This window comes from Podarcis raffonei, chromosome 5 (assembly GCF_027172205.1).
Source record: "Podarcis raffonei isolate rPodRaf1 chromosome 5, rPodRaf1.pri, whole genome shotgun sequence".
NCBI classification, from domain to species: domain Eukaryota; kingdom Metazoa; phylum Chordata; class Lepidosauria; order Squamata; family Lacertidae; genus Podarcis; species Podarcis raffonei.
In genome coordinates this window covers 96,643,971-96,661,301 of record NC_070606.1, presented here as the reverse complement: position 1 = coordinate 96,661,301, position 17,331 = coordinate 96,643,971, and the positions used below count along the sequence as shown (strand labels likewise).

The 17,331-nt window shown below is 46.7% G+C and overlaps 1 protein-coding gene across 1 annotated transcript; it reads left to right on the top strand.

The window, feature by feature from the left end:
- The first annotated feature begins 1,227 nt into the window (after positions 1-1,227).
- On the top strand, positions 1,228-15,236 carry LOC128413458 (cytochrome P450 2J2-like). Its single transcript, XM_053387462.1, has 9 exons — positions 1,228-1,395; positions 4,990-5,152; positions 6,497-6,646; positions 8,915-9,075; positions 10,163-10,339; positions 11,109-11,250; positions 12,869-13,056; positions 13,757-13,898; positions 14,487-15,236. The coding sequence occupies exons 1-9, from the start codon at positions 1,228-1,230 to the stop codon at positions 14,756-14,758; spliced, it is 1,563 nt and encodes a 520-aa protein (XP_053243437.1). The 3' UTR covers positions 14,759-15,236.
- The last annotated feature ends 2,095 nt before the right edge of the window (positions 15,237-17,331 follow it).

The window sequence follows — 17,331 nt, the reverse complement described above, 5'->3', positions numbered from 1 at the left end:
CTCCTCCCTGCAAGAGAGGGGAGTGGTTGTGGCTGGGAGCCGGACTCCGCCTCAAGCAGGGGGCGTTTGCCCCCTGCCTCCCACTCACCTGGCTGGCGCCCACGCCCTCAGCCAGGCACCCAACCAGGTGCCTTCAAGGGGGCATGTACAGCAGCCTAAATTGCTGCGGTGCCAGCCTCCAGCCCTCACTTTTCGTCGTCCCGTCGCAAGTCACCCACCCTCCACTCCCTTAGAGCAGGGTTTCCAGTTTTCTTTTGGCCTTGCTATGGACCTTAGGTTGGTCGCCCTGGTTGTCCGGGGGGCCTGGTAGGAATTTTTCCATTTGGCATTTGGCTTTTTGGTTTTTTTGCCTACCTCGTATCAATCGTCACAACTTTCGTGGTATTGGTGGGTAGGTTAGGCATTGGAATAACGTGTTGTGGTGTCGAAGGGCTAGGTGTGGCCATTGCCTGTGCCTTCAATTTTTGGGTATTCCGTTAAAGGAATCCGGCGGTCGTGTATTCTGTCCGATGCCTGCTTGGCGGGAGGCCATGGCACGACCCTCGGTGACATCAGGGGAGAGCTTATAGTTGGATTAGCATCAACAGGCTCCACCTACTGGTGAATAAACCCCCTTTGTTTTTTAGACTCACCCCTCTCCGAGTGGGTGGAGTCAGCTGACGTAATCCAATGCCTAAGCCAATACCTTTTCACTTGCTGTAATCAATAAAGTTGTGGCCTTTTCTTGCCCATTAACCTTATATCACATGTCCTTGTGTTTCATTCCACGTGTCCTCGAACCACAACACTTCAAGTTGTGGATGTGCCTCCGGGAGATATTCGCAACTCGAGGTTCCACTGTAGTTGCTATCCCTCTGGATTTTGACATACCATATGCGTTCTCATAATTATTTAAACCTCTCAGTTTGAGTTCATTAACCACCTCTTTTGTCTGATGCGTTTGCTGTAAAAGTATTATATCCGCTTTGTCATTATTCAGTAATGTTTCTGTCCTCCTTCTTTTCATGATCAGCGCTTGGACCTGTTCCTGGAATGTTCCTGCAATGTACTTGATGTACTGGCATGTGAAGTCCTTATCTGAAACACCTTTGAGGTTTGGTAATTGTCACTATTGACAAATACACAAATGCTGGAGGCAAACGCCTTCTTTGTAGGAAGAATATGAAAAGCAACCCAACCTGCCTCAGACATCCCAGAGCAGAGCTGAGGCTTAAACCTAAGGTGGCAATGGAGATCAGCAGCTGCCTTGCAGTTCTGGCAGTGTCTCTCCTGAGTCTGCAGTTCTTGAAGCTACAGTGGGCAAGGCGCCACTTCCCACCTGGACCACTTCCGTTACCTCTCCTGGGGACCCTGTGGTGCTTTGGCTCTGGATGGCATCAAGACACCCTCTCCAAGGTATCCTTTTTTGCATATTAAGGGTTGTCTCCTAATACGAGGGTGTAGCAGCAGGACTTCCCAGCATCTGCTCTACTGGGGAATGCAGGATCCCTTGGGTCACAGAGGAAGGGCCTCTATTTGTTGCTCCAGACACCGACCCAGTTTCCTGAAGGCTACTGGTGGCATGTGAGGTGGGGTCCTTCACCACCCCTGAAGGCCACAGGCTGACTTATGGGGCACAAGGCAAACTGCTTATTGCTGTGCCTTCCAATACCTCCCCCTCCTCTCTCTCTCCCTCTCCACTCTGCCTGACACAGGGGTGCCAACTTGAGCAAAACATTGAGGGGGCCCAGGTAAGCCACGTCCCGCATAATCAATCACAAGACGCACATCATTTAAATGGCAGTGTCCGTCAACTTGGGGGGGGGGACCTGGCCCCCTCAAATATTTTATTGGGGAGGCTGAAGGGATCTCTACCCTTAGGAGTTTCCTCCTGTGGCCTGGCATGTGCACTCCAACTCATGTTTCAATGCATGTTATAATTCCGCCCACCCTCCACCAAATAAATAGTAGGGAATGGGTCAATCTGTCTGTTTCAGTTTTTAATTCATTACAATCCCACCACATATGGTAAAATGTCTCCTCCTTTTCCTTAGACTTCCAACACATATTTGAGCTAGTTTTATACATTTTTCCTAGCTGCACTGGTGTCATATACCATCTATACATCATCTTCATATAATTTTCTTTCAACAAAGAACAATCTGTAAATTTTAAATCAATTTCCCATAACCTTTCGCAATCTTCCATCATGATGTTATGACCTATATCTTGTGCCCATTTGATCATGTCTGATTTTACCTCTTCATCTTTCATCTCCCATTCTAACAGTATGCTGTGTGCAGCCTTCATTAGTTTCACTTTCCCTTCAATCACATTCATTTGAAACCTAGACCTTGTATAATTGAATCCTTTCTTGCTGTCTTTCTTATATGTTTCATATAATTGTTGATAATGCAGCCAACTCTGAAAATGATCTTTAATCTCATCATAATCTCTTATTTTCCATTTTCCATCATGGTCCTTTATAAATCAACATATGTGAGCCACTTTCCTTTCTTTCCAAGTGGTTTGAGCAGGAATGCTTCATGTGGTGAACTCTCAATAAAGATTTCCTAATTATATGGTTAAGGAGCCAAAGTGTTAAGCTATAAAACCCTATGAAGCAACTGTGTTAAGGAACTGAAGTGAAGTAACTGGAAATAAGCTGAGCATTTGCCAACTAGTCTAGAAACTTTTGGCATCTGCCTGAAGTGTAATAACGGAACATAAACAACTGAAGTTTAACAGAAGCTGTGCTTGATTAGAAGCCTGTAACATCCATTAGATTTAGTATAATTAATAATAGGTTAACTGTTTCCTGAAAAGGCATTATCTCCCGATACATCCTTTTTTTATTCACATCATTCTGTTAAATTAATCTTTATTGCTTGTTCAACTTCTGCCTGAGTCTCCCAATTTTTTCCCTCACAGAAGAACCAAAACACAACCTGTGGTGGTTGAAAAATACATATTATGGAGTGTGTACATGGGAGGGATCCGCTACATATTGGTATACAGCAGTGAGATCCACTACATTTTGGTGATAGCGGTGGGATCTGCTGCACTAGTACATGCACTAAATAAGTTAGTAATGAAGTAGAGAAGATGTTTACCCAACAATTGGCAGTTTGACTGGGTGGTCACAGAGAATCATAGAGCAGTTGAGTTGGAAACCAACCCCCTACAATGCGAAGTTCGGTGTAATCAAGCAGAGTTTAATTCAGAATAAGAGGTAGCCTTGCCATATTCTGGTTTCCCCCACTTACTCCCTGCCACCAGATACAAGTGGATGTGGACTCAGCCAAATTCAAATGAGGGGACATGGATTTACAGCTAAATAATGATCAAATGTGGACAATAAAGGAATCCTTGGGCTGCAGAATCCTCCACAATCTGTCCTTTGTCTTGTGCGTGGACCTCCATTTCTGTATTGCTCAATATATGTCTCCTTTTGTGTGTGTGTAAAGCTCAACACTTTAAAATGGCTTTTAAAAATGTCTGACAGGATGATTCCGGACAACCCTGTTAATGGGTCATTTACTCTCAGGTGGGTTAGACAATACCCCCGCCCTTTGGATAATTAAACAACCTGGAGTGGGATAATTAAATAACCTTTAAAAGAGAGGAGGGGTATTGTTTTTGTTTGCTATGTTATGTGTTTTTATGTTTTCATATTGTAAAGTGCTTTGTGATCCTCAGATAAAGGGTGTTATAGAAAATAATAAAATAAAAACTATCAGCTTATCCCAGGAGTTTGGAAATGTTGGGAAAGAGGAAAGAACTGGATGACATTGCAACAAAGATGTAATTACCCTTTGTTGCAATTTGGCTGTGGAATTTCATGGAGTTGGTCCTGAGCACATGTCATCAAGGTGAATCATGCAGAGCAATGTAAAGGTAAAGGTACGACGCTCATCTCGCTTTATTGGCCGAGAGAACCGGCGTACAGCTTCTGGGTCATGTGGCCAGCATGACTAAGCCACTTCTGGCAAACCAGAGCAACACATGGAAACGCCGTTTATCTTCCGACCAGAGAGGTACCTACTTATCTATTTGCACTTTGACGTGCTTTTGAACTGCTAGGTGGGCAGGAGCTGGGACCAAACAACAGGAGCTCACCCCGTCGCGGGGATTCGAACTGCCGACCTTCTGATCGGCAAGTCCTAGGCTCTGTGGTTTAGACCACAGAGCCTACCGTGTCCCGCAATGCAATGTAGCATGCTGCAAACCCAGTTTGTTGCTTTAACTGCTCCTGATTCTCAAATCACACCAGTCATGGACTTTTCTAAAGTGTGGGGTTAGTTGGGTCATGTTGCAGAGAAGGTTTTCAGCTGTGCACAACTGGAAGGGACTCCTTGCAGGTGGTTGGCTATGTTTATTTGAACCCAATGGCCTGAACTAATTATGCTCATACAGTTATGCTTTTTAATTTTATTGTTTGAAATACTGAATTTTGCACATAGTGTAGAAAACAATACAACAGAATAGGGGAGAAATGATGAATCACTTTTTGGTGGACAGTACATATAAATAGATGGGACGCGGGTGGCGCTGTGGGTTAAACCATCGATCTAGGACTTGCCGATCAGAAGGTTGACAGTTCGAATCCCCATGACTGGGTGAGCTCCCATTGCTCGGTCCCTGCTCCTGCCAACCTAGCAGTTCGAAAGCATGTCAAAGTGCAAGTAGATAAATAGGTACCGCTACGGCAGGAAGGTAAACGGTGTTTCCGTGCGCTGCTCTGGTTCGCCAGAAGTGGTTTAGTCATGCTGGCCACATGACCCGGAAGCTGTACGCCAGCTCTCTCGACCGATAAAGCGAGATGAGTGTCGCAACCCCAGAGTCGGCCACGACTGGACCTAATGGTCAGGGGTCCCTTTACCTTTACATATAAATAATATAGACGACTAGTGTCCCCGGTGCTATTTTTCTACAGAAAGAAGTGCCGGAACTCACCACGAATGCCTCTCTTGTTCTCATATATGCCTTTTTATTTTTAAAACGACACAGTTGTCCAAGGTTTACGGGAAGGTCTTCACCATCTGGGTTGGGCACAAGCCGATGATTGTTGTGAATGGCTTTCGTTTGGTGAAGCAAGTGCTCAGCAACTACTCGGAAGAAACCTCATGTCGTGTAGTAACTCCCTTTGTCAGGGACACAATGAAAGCAAAGGGTAAGTGTAACCCATAAAATCATTCCCACCCCAATAAAAAAGCACTATTCGGAACAGTTCTTTCTGCAACCCAATAAGAACGATATGAACACAATAAAATTCTATGAAAACTAGTTTAATTGATTCAATGAAATTGATCCAGTGATGCCAACTTCTCAAAGCCTGGTAGTCATTTACACCTCCAGTGCACAGCTGCTACCTCCTAGCCTCTTAGTATTCCAACTTTGGGAACTACTGGTCTAAGAAATTATTCTTCTTCTATTATGTTCTGGGTCAAGCCCCCACCCAGGAATCCTGCGACTCCCATTTGGATATCTGGGTAGCAGCCTTCCCATGATACACAGCTCTCTGTGGAACGTCCACCCAACAGATGTCAAGGAGATAAAGAACTGCACAACTTTTAGAGGACACCTGAAGGCAGCCCTGAAGTTTTTTTAATGCTTGACATTTTATTACATTTTTATACATGCTGGAAGCTGTCCAGAGGGGCTAGGGAAACCCAGCCAGATGAGAGGGGTATGATGATGATGATGATGATGATGATGATGATGATGATGATGATAACAATTCCTAAAGAAAATATGTGCAAATAATGGTGTTCATTGAATAGCAATAGTGGGTCCACTTACAATATACTACATGAGAATCAGAAACTTTATTGTTAGTTAACCTTTGTTTTGCTTTGTATGTATGTGCTTAAACCTTGATTTTTAAAAAAAAAAAATTGAATTTATTTTGTGTTTGTTAAATTGTTGGCTTTTGTCATTTTTGAATTTACTGACATGCTCTGTATTTCGTATATTTGTATTTCGGTGTTTTGAATGTTTGCCGCAAGCCACTTTTGACACAGCTTGTTGCAGAAAAGCGGCATATTAGTAAACTTACGGGGAGCAGTGCTGGCATCTGTCTATCTCGAGAGAAAATGGAGGAGTGCGCCTTGTCAAGCTGTTGGAAGGCTGCATCGCCTGCTGTGGCTGTAGAGACCGATGTGGGAGAGACATGTTTTGTTGCAGCTGGAGCAGATGAAGGTGTCGGGTTGTGCCGCTCCAGATGCAATGTCCCACCTTCTCCCAATATCCACCTATTCCAAAGGAAGTTTGTGCCCTTAGGCCTTACTCACAGTCAGTTCAGGGGTGCAACCAATGAGCAGGGTTCTCGTAGACTTAGAATTTCAGAGCTGGGGGTGCGTTGCAAGAGGGAACTCCAGCAGGTGGTAGCAGAGAGGGTGCGGATGGTGCATTGGAATAAAGCACAGCAGTTGAGCGGCTGTCTCTTGGCCATGTTTTATACAGATGTTTGGCTTGGAAAATTCATTTCTGAACAATAATATCTTGCTGCCCTTAGGTATCCTGTTTTCAAGTGGCCACACCTGGAAGGAGCAGCGGCGTTTTGGGATATCTGTGCTCCGATCGCTGGGCCTTGGAAGAAGAAGCATGGAGTTCTGTGTGCAAGAGGAGGCTGGCCACATGGTGGAGTTCTTCGCAAGCAAGAGAGGTCAGGAATATCCTTGATTCTAAGGCACTTTTCCTAACACCGGGAATGAACCAGATCAGCCACCACCAACCAGGTGCCCTCCAGATGTTTTAATAATAATAATAAATTTTATTTATACCCCGCCCTCCTCAGCCAAGACCGGGCTCAGGGCGGCTAACAACCAATAATAAAAACAAGTTGATTGAAATACAACTTAAAAAACAGGATTAAAATACAACATTAAAACATTAAAATGCAGCCTCATCACAGGAGGAGAAAGGAAAAAAGAAAGAGGGGGAAGGAATCAAATTGATTCCAAGCCAAAGGCCAGGCGGAACAACTCTGTCTTACAGGCCCTGCGGAAAGAAATCAGATCCTGCAGGGCCCTGGTCTCATGAGGCAGAGCGTTCCACCAGGCCGGAGCCAGTGTTGAAAAGGCCCTGGCTCTGGTTGAGGCTAATCTGACTTTCTTAGGGCCCAGGACCTCTAGGGTGTTGCTATTTATGGACCTTAAGGTCCTCCGTGGGGCATACCAGGAGAGGTGGTCCCGTAGGTACGAAGGTCCTAGGCTGTGAAGGGCTTTAAAGGTCAAAACCATCACCTTAAATCTGACCCTGTACTCCACCGGGAGCCAGTGCAGCTGGAAAAGCACTGGGTGAATATGCTGCCATGGCAGAGACCCCGTGAGGAGCCTCGCTGCAGCATTCTGCACCCGCTGGAGTTTCTGGGTCAGCTTCAAGGGCAGCCCCATGTAGAGCGAATTACAGTAGTCAAGCCTGGAGGTGACTGTTGCGTGGATCACTGTGGCCAGGGCGGGGCGGGAAAGGTAAGGGATCAACTGCTTGATGCGGCGAAGGTGGAAAAATGTCGCCTTGGCTGTTGTAGTAACCTGTGCCTCCATGGAAAGGGAGGCGTCAAGGATTACACCCAAACTCTTAACGGAAGGCAATGGCACTAATTGGGCTCCCACAAGAGAAGGGATTTGGTCCTTCATTCCCATATCATCCTGGCCCAGCTAGAGGACCTCTGTCTTCGAAGGATTTAGATTTTGGACTGCAATGCCCATCATTCATAGAATCATAGACTTGTAGGGGATCTCAAGGGTCATCTAGTCCAGCCCCCTGCAGTGCAGGAATCACAGCTAAAGAATCCTTAACGTATGGCCATTTGTCATGGACTGGTGGGATGCAGAGGACTGATGGGAGGCACCAGCTGGGGAACTCCCAAGGGAAGAAGGCTCAGAGCCCAGGGAGTGGCGGTGGGATGGTGATGAGTGGTCAGTGGGAGAAGATTTGGAAGAGGAGGTGTCGGAAGCTGAAGAGGCAACAGGGTTTAGTGATCAGGAAGAGGCTGAGGCAGAGAGCAATCCAGAACCAGAGGCAGAAGCAGAAGCAGAGGCTGGCGAAGAGAGAGGGCAAGAGGCAGAGATGAGGCTGGCTGCTGCAGAAGTCAGGAGGACTCTCCTTCCTGCTGTGACCAGCTCCCCTCCCCGCTGGTATCCCAGAACATGAAGAGGGATGAGTGAAGACAGGCAAGATGATGGAACCTCAGATTGCTTGGGAAGGAACCAGAGAAGGAGGAGACTTAGGGAGCTGTGGGAAACAGGGGACTTTTAGTCCTTGAAACTACCTCATAGCGACAAATCCTACCAGGAAAAGTTGCTGTGCTAGGCCTGGCCTCCTGAGCTGTCTGTGTTTTTTTGAATAAAGAGTTAACTTTGCTGGAGCCGTGTGAGTTATTGCTGACTCCAGCTGCATCCAACCACTGCGTAAAAACTCTGGTGAAGGAGAGTCTACCAGATTCCCAGGGAGTCTGCTCCACTGCCAAACAGCTCTTGTCTACACTTACATGGGCTGATGGGTATTGTTGTACAAAACATCTGGAGGGAACCAGGTTGAAGGCTGCATCAAGCTATGCATCCATGAGGACTGGTGTTAACCGGGGAATGTGAACAGTTTTGCTGGATCAGAATAAAGGCCCAGGAGTGGCTGCATGGAGAAGCAATCAGGTCACAGGGGGTGTGCAGCCTGTTTCTATCTGCTGTGCATCCACCTGGTGCCACAATGATGTCAGGTGATTGGCAGGTAGGTTGCCCTGCCCACTTGTCAAAGTTGGCCCCTTGGGGTGGATTCCTTTCCCCCTGTGATCAGAAGGCCTAAAGGAGCAATATGGTTAAAAGAAGAGCAAAACAAACAAGTTGTTCTTAGAAGGGAGCAGGAGCTGAACGATTATGCAGATAAACACTGCTCAGAGTGTTCATTGTGACAGAGGACACCTGTATTTTTCTAGGCCAATCTGTAGACCCTAGAACCCCCCTCTTCCATGCCTTCTGTAGTGTGATCTCCAACGTAATTTTTGGACACCCTTTCGACATTGAAGACAAAGTGTATCAGAAGCTGATAGAATGCATTGAGTATGAAGCACATTTTTTCCTCTCCACATTTCATTTGGTGAGCGACTTTGCTATTTTGCTATATTATATTATTGCAAGACAAAATGTCATCATCCTGCAGTTTGCACAGCAGCTGATAAGCTGTGAGGGGATGGGGGTTAGGATGATGTTTAAAGGGAGAGGGTTGCAGGTAAGGGGTTGGTGAGCAATGCAAGTGGCGGGGAGCAGCCCCTAGCGTGAAGAAGCGTCTCCACCCCCATCACCCAGCCCGGACACTGACGTCCAGTGCCGAGGGCCTTCTGGCAGTTCCCTCACTGTGAGAAGTGAGGTTACAGGAAACCAGGCAGAGGGCCTTCTTGGTGGTGGCACCTGCCCTGTGGAATGCCCTCCCATAAGATGTCAAGGAAATAAGCAACTATCTGACTTTTAGAAGACATCTGTAGGCAGCCCTGTTTAGGGAAGTTTTTAATGTTTGATGTTTTATTCTGTTTTTAATCTGTTGGGAGCCACCCAGAGTGGCTGGGGGAACCCAGACAGATGGGCGGGGTATAATTATTATTATTATTAGTAGTAGTAGTAGTCTCTGAGTATTTGTATATGCATATGTGTGTGTGTGCGTGCACACCACACACACAATCTTACCAGTTTTGCAAGGCACTTTCATGCCACCTCTTGCCTGGCCTGATCCTTCTTCCGTTTGAGGGAGGTATCAGCCACCAGTGAGAATGTGCAGGCGAAAAGTTGATTCCATTTGTGAAAGCTTGATGGGACACCTCAGGCCTACTTGGAGTCAGCAATCCAATGCAGAGACATAAGCAGTGGGACACCTGAGCCAATGTGGAGCCGTGCTTAGAGTGTCAGACTAAGACCAGGGAGACCTAGGTTCAAATCCCCACTTGGCCATGGAGCTCCTTGGGTGACCAAGGGCCAGTCACTGCCTCTCAGCCTAACCTACCTCACAGGGCTCTTGTAGGGATTACCGTAAATGAGGAGGGAACCATGTCCACTGCCTTGAGCTCCTTGAAGAAAAAGATGCCCATTGAGGCATCTGATTGGCCGCTGTGAGAACAGGATGCTGGACTGGACGGGCCATTGGCCTGATCAAGATTCAGGACTCTCCTTACGTTCTCTCTCTCCCCCTCCAGTTGTACGAAGTGTTTCCGTGGCTGATGTGCCGCCTCCCAGGACCCCACCAGAAGGCCTTCTCATGCTTGGAGCACATCCATTCATTTGGAAGGAGTGAGATCAGAAGGCACAAGGAGAAGAGGGAAACAGATGAACCGCAGGATTTCATTGACTTCTATCTGGATGAAATAAATAAAGTAAGTGGCTGTTTGAATGGGGGGCTGTTGGAATGGAGACGCCTCCAGGGCCCCGAAGGAACACCATTCTCTGTAGGTTGATGGGCTCTGTCCAAAGCGTGGATGTATGAGTCTGCCAGTTTTGGTTTTCTCTTCTTCTTTCTTAGCCTCAAGTCCAGTTTGCCACATTTCTGCATCAGCTTATGGGTTTATTTACTGTATTTTTCGCTCTATAAGACGCACCAGACCATAAGACACACCTAGTTTTTGAAGGAGGAAAACAAGAAAAAAATATTCTGAATCCCAGAAGCCAGAACAGCAAGAGCAATCGCTGCGCAGCGAAAGCAGTGATCCCTCTTGCTGTTCTGGCTTCTGGGATAGCTGCGCAGCCTGCATTCGCTCCATAAGACGCACACACATTTCCCCTTACTTTTTAGGAGGGAAACAGTGAATCTTATAGAGCAAAAAATACGGTATTTCATAAGATTTATATACTGCTTGATAGTTAAAAAAAAAGAACTCCCCCAAAAAAACTCAAAGCAGTTTACAAAAGGAATAAAACAATGAATTTGTCTAGTGTTGGACTACTACCTGGGAGACCAGGATTCGAATCCCCACTCAGCTAACCCAGTGACCATGGCCCCTCACAGCCTAGCCTACCTCACAGGGGTGTTTTGGGGATTAAATGAGGGTGGGGGAGATCCATGTACACCACACCCCTTGAGCTGCTTGGAGAACAAAGATGGGATATGCGTGCAATAAATCAATATATATTCATTGTTGACAACAGAAGAAGGATGACCCCGAATCGACCTTTGACGAAGCCAACTTGGTTCATGTCATTTACGACCTCTTCACAGCCGGGACAGATACTGGTTCATCCACTTTGTGCTGGGCTCTGCTCTTCATGGTGGTTTATCCAGACATCCAAGGTGAGAGCCGGGATGTCACTGCTCTTGAAATGTTTCGGTCCAGAGGGAGTTTGTGCAGCAGCTGGGCACCGGAAAAGCGGCAGAGGGCCGTGGCCCAAATCAAGTACAGTTTTTTAATGTGGTGTGTGTGAGAGAGAAAACCCACATATTCATTGTTGGTTTGAAAAGTTCCTAAGCATTTCTGTACACCCACACCAACATGTAACAGCTAGGGCAACTCATTGTATCTTCAGGTATAAATTGCTGTCCTGATGGCACCATCGGTTTTCAGTATGTCTTTCTGTCCCCGTGATTTGGAACTCAATATGGTGTCCATGAGGGACGCGGGTGGCGCTGTGGGTAAAACCTCAGTGCCTAGGACTTGCTGATAGTATGGTCAGCGGTTCGAATCCCTGCGGTGGGGTGAGCTCCCGTCTTTCGGTCCCAGCTCCTGCCCACCTAGCAGTTCGAAAGCACTCTTAAGTACAAGTAGATAAATAGGTACCGCTTTATAGCGGGAGGTAAACGGCGTTTCCGTGTGCTGCGCTGGTGCTGGCTCGCCAGAGCAGCTTCGTCACGCTGGCCACGTGACCCGGAAGTGTCTTCGGACAGTGCTGGCCCCCGGCCTCTTAAGCGAGATGGGCACGCAACCCCAGAGTCGGACACGACTGGCCCGTACGGGCAGGGGTACCTTTACCTTTATGGTGTCCATGGTCACCATATTATATTACTGTCAAAATGTGTATATTCGGAGAAATATACACAGTTTCTCTCTTTTTTCCAGTCTTCAGGTCTCTGTATTTCTTCACCAGTTTGCAAATTCCACTCCCTGCCCCACGCTGCTAGACCTCACGAAAATCTGTCAGCATTTTAAGTGCGTATTTCTTCCCCCAAAACCACATTTTTGTATCCAGTGTTTGCCTAATATAGATACTTTTGCAATATCTACATAATATGAAGTATTTTCCCCTGTTATTTTAACTATGCCAGGCACACCTTTCCCTAATACACATATTTCTGTACACATTTTCTATTGGGGAATTGCATGACATTCAGGGCTGGTGCTCAGTGCCCTTTTCTGATATTCTGAATCACTCTGAGCTTGTGTTGGAATGCATTAATTGTTTGATGAATTTGTGATTGTTTGTTTGTTTGTTTGTTTGCCTTATTTATACACTGTTGTGTTTTTTATATGATTATAGAGATTGTAATGTTTGTTAATTTTTAATGCTGTTGTTAGTTGTGAGACACTTTGCACTCAATACTGTTGGTGCAAATGTGGGATACAAATCATAGAATGATAGAATTGTAGAGATGGGAGGGACCCAAAGGGTCTTTCTTCCAACCCTCTGTGATGCAGGAATCACTTTTATTATTAAATTAGGTCAAATCAAATGATTTGGAGAAGTGCACATTTTGAAGAGTAGTTGTGTTTTGGTACTTGTATTGTTTTGAAAGGGGCGAAATGGGAATTCGTATGCAAATAAAGCAAAATTTCATCCCCACCCATAGCCTTAGGGATTCATTTCCACCTCAATTACAAATGTCTTTATGGACTGAGGATGCCGTAGGGTTTCTAGAGCTGCGCGGTCATCATAGTAAGATTGCTTTGGTTCTAAATGTGAACATGATTCCACAGAGAAAGTTCAGGCCGAGATTGATGCTGCCGTGACATGTTCCCAACGCATCTCCTATGAGGATCGGATGAACCTGCCCTACACCAATGCTGTCATTCATGAAATCCAGCGCCACAAATACGTTCTCTTGGTTGGAAATTTCAGGCAATGTGCAAAGGATGCAACTATTTTTGGTTTTCCCATGAAAAAGGTACAGAACTCCCCCCCCCCAACAAAATTAAAATTGAGTTCACATCCTGCCAATAGCTAGACTGATGAGAGTCTTCTAGATAATGGGCAGCATGTGCCCAGCAGATCAAGTCTCCCTGGTTTATTTATACTCCACACTTCCTCACAAATGAATCCCAAGGCTGCTAACAAATACATCATAATACAAAGTACAATCAGGGCTCCTTTTTCCAGCCAGAACTTGCTGGAAATCAGTTCTGGCACCTCTCAGGTGGGTGCCATTGCCATTGTAAGAGAACAAGCGAGGTATTCATGGTGAGTTCCTTCACCTCTTTTTCTAGAAGAATAGCACTGAGTACAATGATAACAAAGCACACCTAAAATACCGATTAAAGGCATACAAAACAATCATAATGAAAGAAATGGTGCAGTAGTCTGACTTCCTACACTCCTATAATGTTTTCCTGAGCTGGGCTCAGAGAAGAATTTCAGGAGTCACAGATGCCCATATTAAATGAGAGCTGGATTCTTCACTGGCTTGGATCAAAATCTGAGCCTTGGGAGAATTACAGGATTCCTTCCATGTATGTCTACCAGCTGTCCCAGCCTACCAGAGCTCTCCTCCCGTTCTATTTATCTGGCAACTCAAGGTATCAAAAGCAGCATTATACAGTGGTCCGAAGGCCAGGTTAAACTCAGGCAGTTTGTGTCTCTCTTTGCAGGATACTGTAATTATTCCTGATATAGCATCTGCGCTATATGACCCTGAAGAGTGGGAGACGCCTTACCAGTTCAACCCAAACCACTTCCTGGATAAAGAAGGGAACTTCTTCGTCAGAGACGCCTTCATTCCATTTTCAATAGGTAAATGTGACTTGCCATTCAGTGCAGAGCGCATTGGAATGGCTGGCTCTAGAGCAGAGTTTCCCAACCTTGGGTCTCCAGCTATTTTTGGACTACAATTCCCATCATCCCTGACCACTGGTCCTGCTAGCTGGGGATGATGGGAGTTGTAGTCCAAAGACAGCTGGAGACCCAACGCTGGGAAACACTGGGCTAGAGCAGGGAAGGGTGAGGCTACATTTTTTCAAACCAAGGACCACATTTCCTTTTGGACAAGATACAAATGTGGGCAGGGCAGCGAATACAGATGTTGCCTTGTGACAGTTTTCTACGCACACTCCCTCTGTATCCCCAAATCCAGGCAAACACATCCAAGAAGGGTATGAAGGAGGGTTGATGAATGGTGCGACTCAGGAGGGCATGGGATCTGGGGGGAGCTCCAAGGGCCAGGTAGAGAGGTCTTAAGGGCCACATACCTTAGGCCTGAGGTATCCCAATCCCTAGACTAGAGACGTCAACACAACATGGGCGAAATCTCTTGGAAAACCTTATGTTGTTGGTCACCCTAAGCTGTCCAGTTATTACAGTGGGTAGTATCTCCTTCCTTAGGGAAGCGTCTCTGTCTCGGGGAGAATCTGGCGAGGATGGAGATTTTCCTCTTCTTCACTAACCTGCTGCAAGCGTTCACGTTACGGCTGCCTGATGGCGTGCGGGAGATCAACACAAATGCTGTGAGAGGAGGGTTAGCTGTGCAACCGTATCCTTACATGATCTGTGCTGTTCCTCGCAAGGCTACAGCTTGGAAGAGGGAACAAGAGGCTAGCCCAGAAAGCCTAGAAGCAGACGTCACCAAACCAAGCTGTTGTAGTTTAGTCGTTTAGTCGTGTCCGGCCCTTCGTGACCCCCTGGACCAGAGCACACCAGGCACTCCTGTCTTCCACTGCCTCCCGCAGTTTGGTCAAACTTATGTTCGTAGCTTCAAGAACACTGTCCAACCACCTCGTCCTCTGTCGTCCCCTTCTCCTTGTGCCCTCCATCTTTCCCAGCACCAGGGTCTTTTCCAGGGAGTCTTCTCTCCTCATGAGGTAGGCAAAGTCTTGGAGCCTCAGATTCACGATCTGTCCTTCCAGTGAGCACTCAGAGCTGATTTCCTTAAGAATGGAGAGGTTTGATCTTCTTGCAGTCCAGGGGACTCTCGAGAGTCTCCTCCAGCACCATAATTCATAAGCATCAATTCTTTGGCGATCAGCCTTCTTTATGGTCCAGCTCTCACTTCCATACATCACTACTGGGAAAACCATAGCTTTAACTATACGGACCTTTGTCAGCAAGGTGATGTCTTTGCTTTTTAAGATGCTGTCTAGGTTTGTCATTGCTTTACTCCCAAGAAGCAGGCGTCTTTTAATTTTGTGATTGCTGTCACCATCTGCAGTGATCATGGAACCCAAGAAAGTAAAACCTCTCACTGCCTCCATTTCTTCCCCTTCTGTTTGCTAGGAAGTGATGGGACCAGTGGCCATGATCTTAGTTTTTTTTGATGTTGAGCTTCAGAAGATATTTTGCGCTCTCCTCTTTCACCCTCATTAAAAGGTTATTTAATTCCTCCTCACTTTCTGCTATTAAGGTTGTGTCATCTGCATATATGAGGTTGTTGATATTTCTGTTAGGATATTTCCGTTCCACCTTAAAAGGGAGCAGGCTTTGTGAGTCACAGATTCTGCGTATTTCCTGTTCACAGGATGTTTATGTTTTCAGTTGCTTTCGTTTCTTTCCTCTTGTTGCCTGAGCATACCGATGCAGGTGGTCATGTTTTTCTTTGTTCTGACCAACGCTAAATAAACTGTAAATATGCTCTCCTGCTGTGCATCTCTCGCTGTGTGAATTCTGCTGACAGAGTGTGCACCAGCCTAAGAATGTGGAATACTGTTTCTGAGGCCTCGTGTCGCTAATACTGTGTGTCTGATTGCTGATACTGTGTGTCTACGGGAGATCGATGGATCGTCCGGCAGCTGGCTTGGGGGCTCAGATGGACCCATGTCTCTCTGGCAGTATCCCAATAACAGGTTATGGGCCCAGATTCACAGCACTTACAGGAGAGTAAGACTGCAACAGACTGCTGAAAGGTATGTGTTGGAAAAGCGAAAGCAGAGGCTTTTCTGAATGCCGTGGAAGAGTCTTTGAACTCCGGCTGGTCTAATTGGCCTGGGAGCCAAGCCAAGCAGGCTTCGTGACTTATGAGCTGCCGAGATAAGACGTCTTTGAAGGCATAAAAGACTCATGGCTCAAGTAAAAAGCTGGAATGGAGTTTTCCCAAGCTTCTGAGGCCACTGAGTGCCCAAAGTTAAATCGGCACAATTATCAGACCTGGGCAAAATGGTGTGAGAGTTTGCTGTGTCAGTTTGGAGTGTGGCATACTGTGTCTGAAGCCCCTCCAGTTCCTCTGACAGAGAAATGGAGAGCCCAGAATTTGAGGGCCATAGACGTAATAGTCTTGTCCGTTTCTCTGGAGGAAATTGCCACGCTAGCTGGCAACACGACTGCACGTAAGATGTGGAATGCTTTGAAAAAAGCCCATCTGCCAATCATCCCAGCCCATAGTTTGACTGCAGAGGTCCTGGCTGTTTCCCAGAATGCGAGTGAATGCAGGGATGCTGAGGGCACCGGTTGCAAGCTGCAGGGGGAGCTGACTGTCACGTCATCCCAGGCAGCATTCCAGCCTCCAGGGGGAACAAAGGAGTCGGCAGCTGAGAGCTCTGTTTCTCGTGGGAAACAAGGTCATCGCCTTTGCAGAGGCCGGAAGGCCAGAGGTAAACAGAGCAAGATGCCTACAGATGGCCCGAAGCAGAGGGAGGGTGAAGAGCCCACACCACTGGAAAACAAGGCTTTGTTTGCTGGCACTGCTTCACCAAAGGCTAAAGGCGAGTCTGATGGCCAGGAGCAGGGGGGCAAGCTGCAAAAGCCCATGCCAGTGGAAAACAAGGTTTTGTTTGCTGGCACAGCTTCACCAAAGGCTAAAGGTGAGTCTGATGGCCAGGAGCAGGGGGGCAAGCAGCAAAAGCCCACGCCAGAGGAAAACAAGGTTTTGCTTGCCAGAAAACCTGCTCCAAAGGCCAAGGCCAGGTTTGTTATCGACTCTGGTGCGAGCCGCCATTTGTCAAAAGATAAGCACCTGTTTATCTTCTTCACACGTCAAGACGGAGAAATCCACCTGGCTGATGGAAGGACGTTGCAAATTGCAGGAGTAGGGACTGTGAAACTTGCAAGTCTGCACACTACCATCAGAGATGTACTTTTTGTTCCAGGCGCTGCGGACAATTTGCTTAGTGTCCCACAGCTGACTGGGCGTGGCTTTGAGATTTCCTTCAAGAGGAGCGTCTGTGTCATCAGAAAAGGCAAAGAGGACATTTTGCATGCAAAGTTTATGGATGGCTTATTCTGTATAACTTATGATGAC

Excerpts from the sequence above, each read along its gene's own strand:
- LOC128413458 (XM_053387462.1), top strand. The coding sequence starts at position 1,228 with ATGGAGATCAGCAGCTGCCTTGCAGTTCTGGCAGTGTCTCTCCTGAGT. Across the intron at positions 1,396-4,989 it reads ATCAAGACACCCTCTCCAAG|TTGTCCAAGGTTTACGGGAA; the intron begins GTATCCTTTTTT and ends AAAACGACACAG. Across the intron at positions 13,057-13,756 it reads TTGGTTTTCCCATGAAAAAG|GATACTGTAATTATTCCTGA; the intron begins GTACAGAACTCC and ends CTCTCTTTGCAG.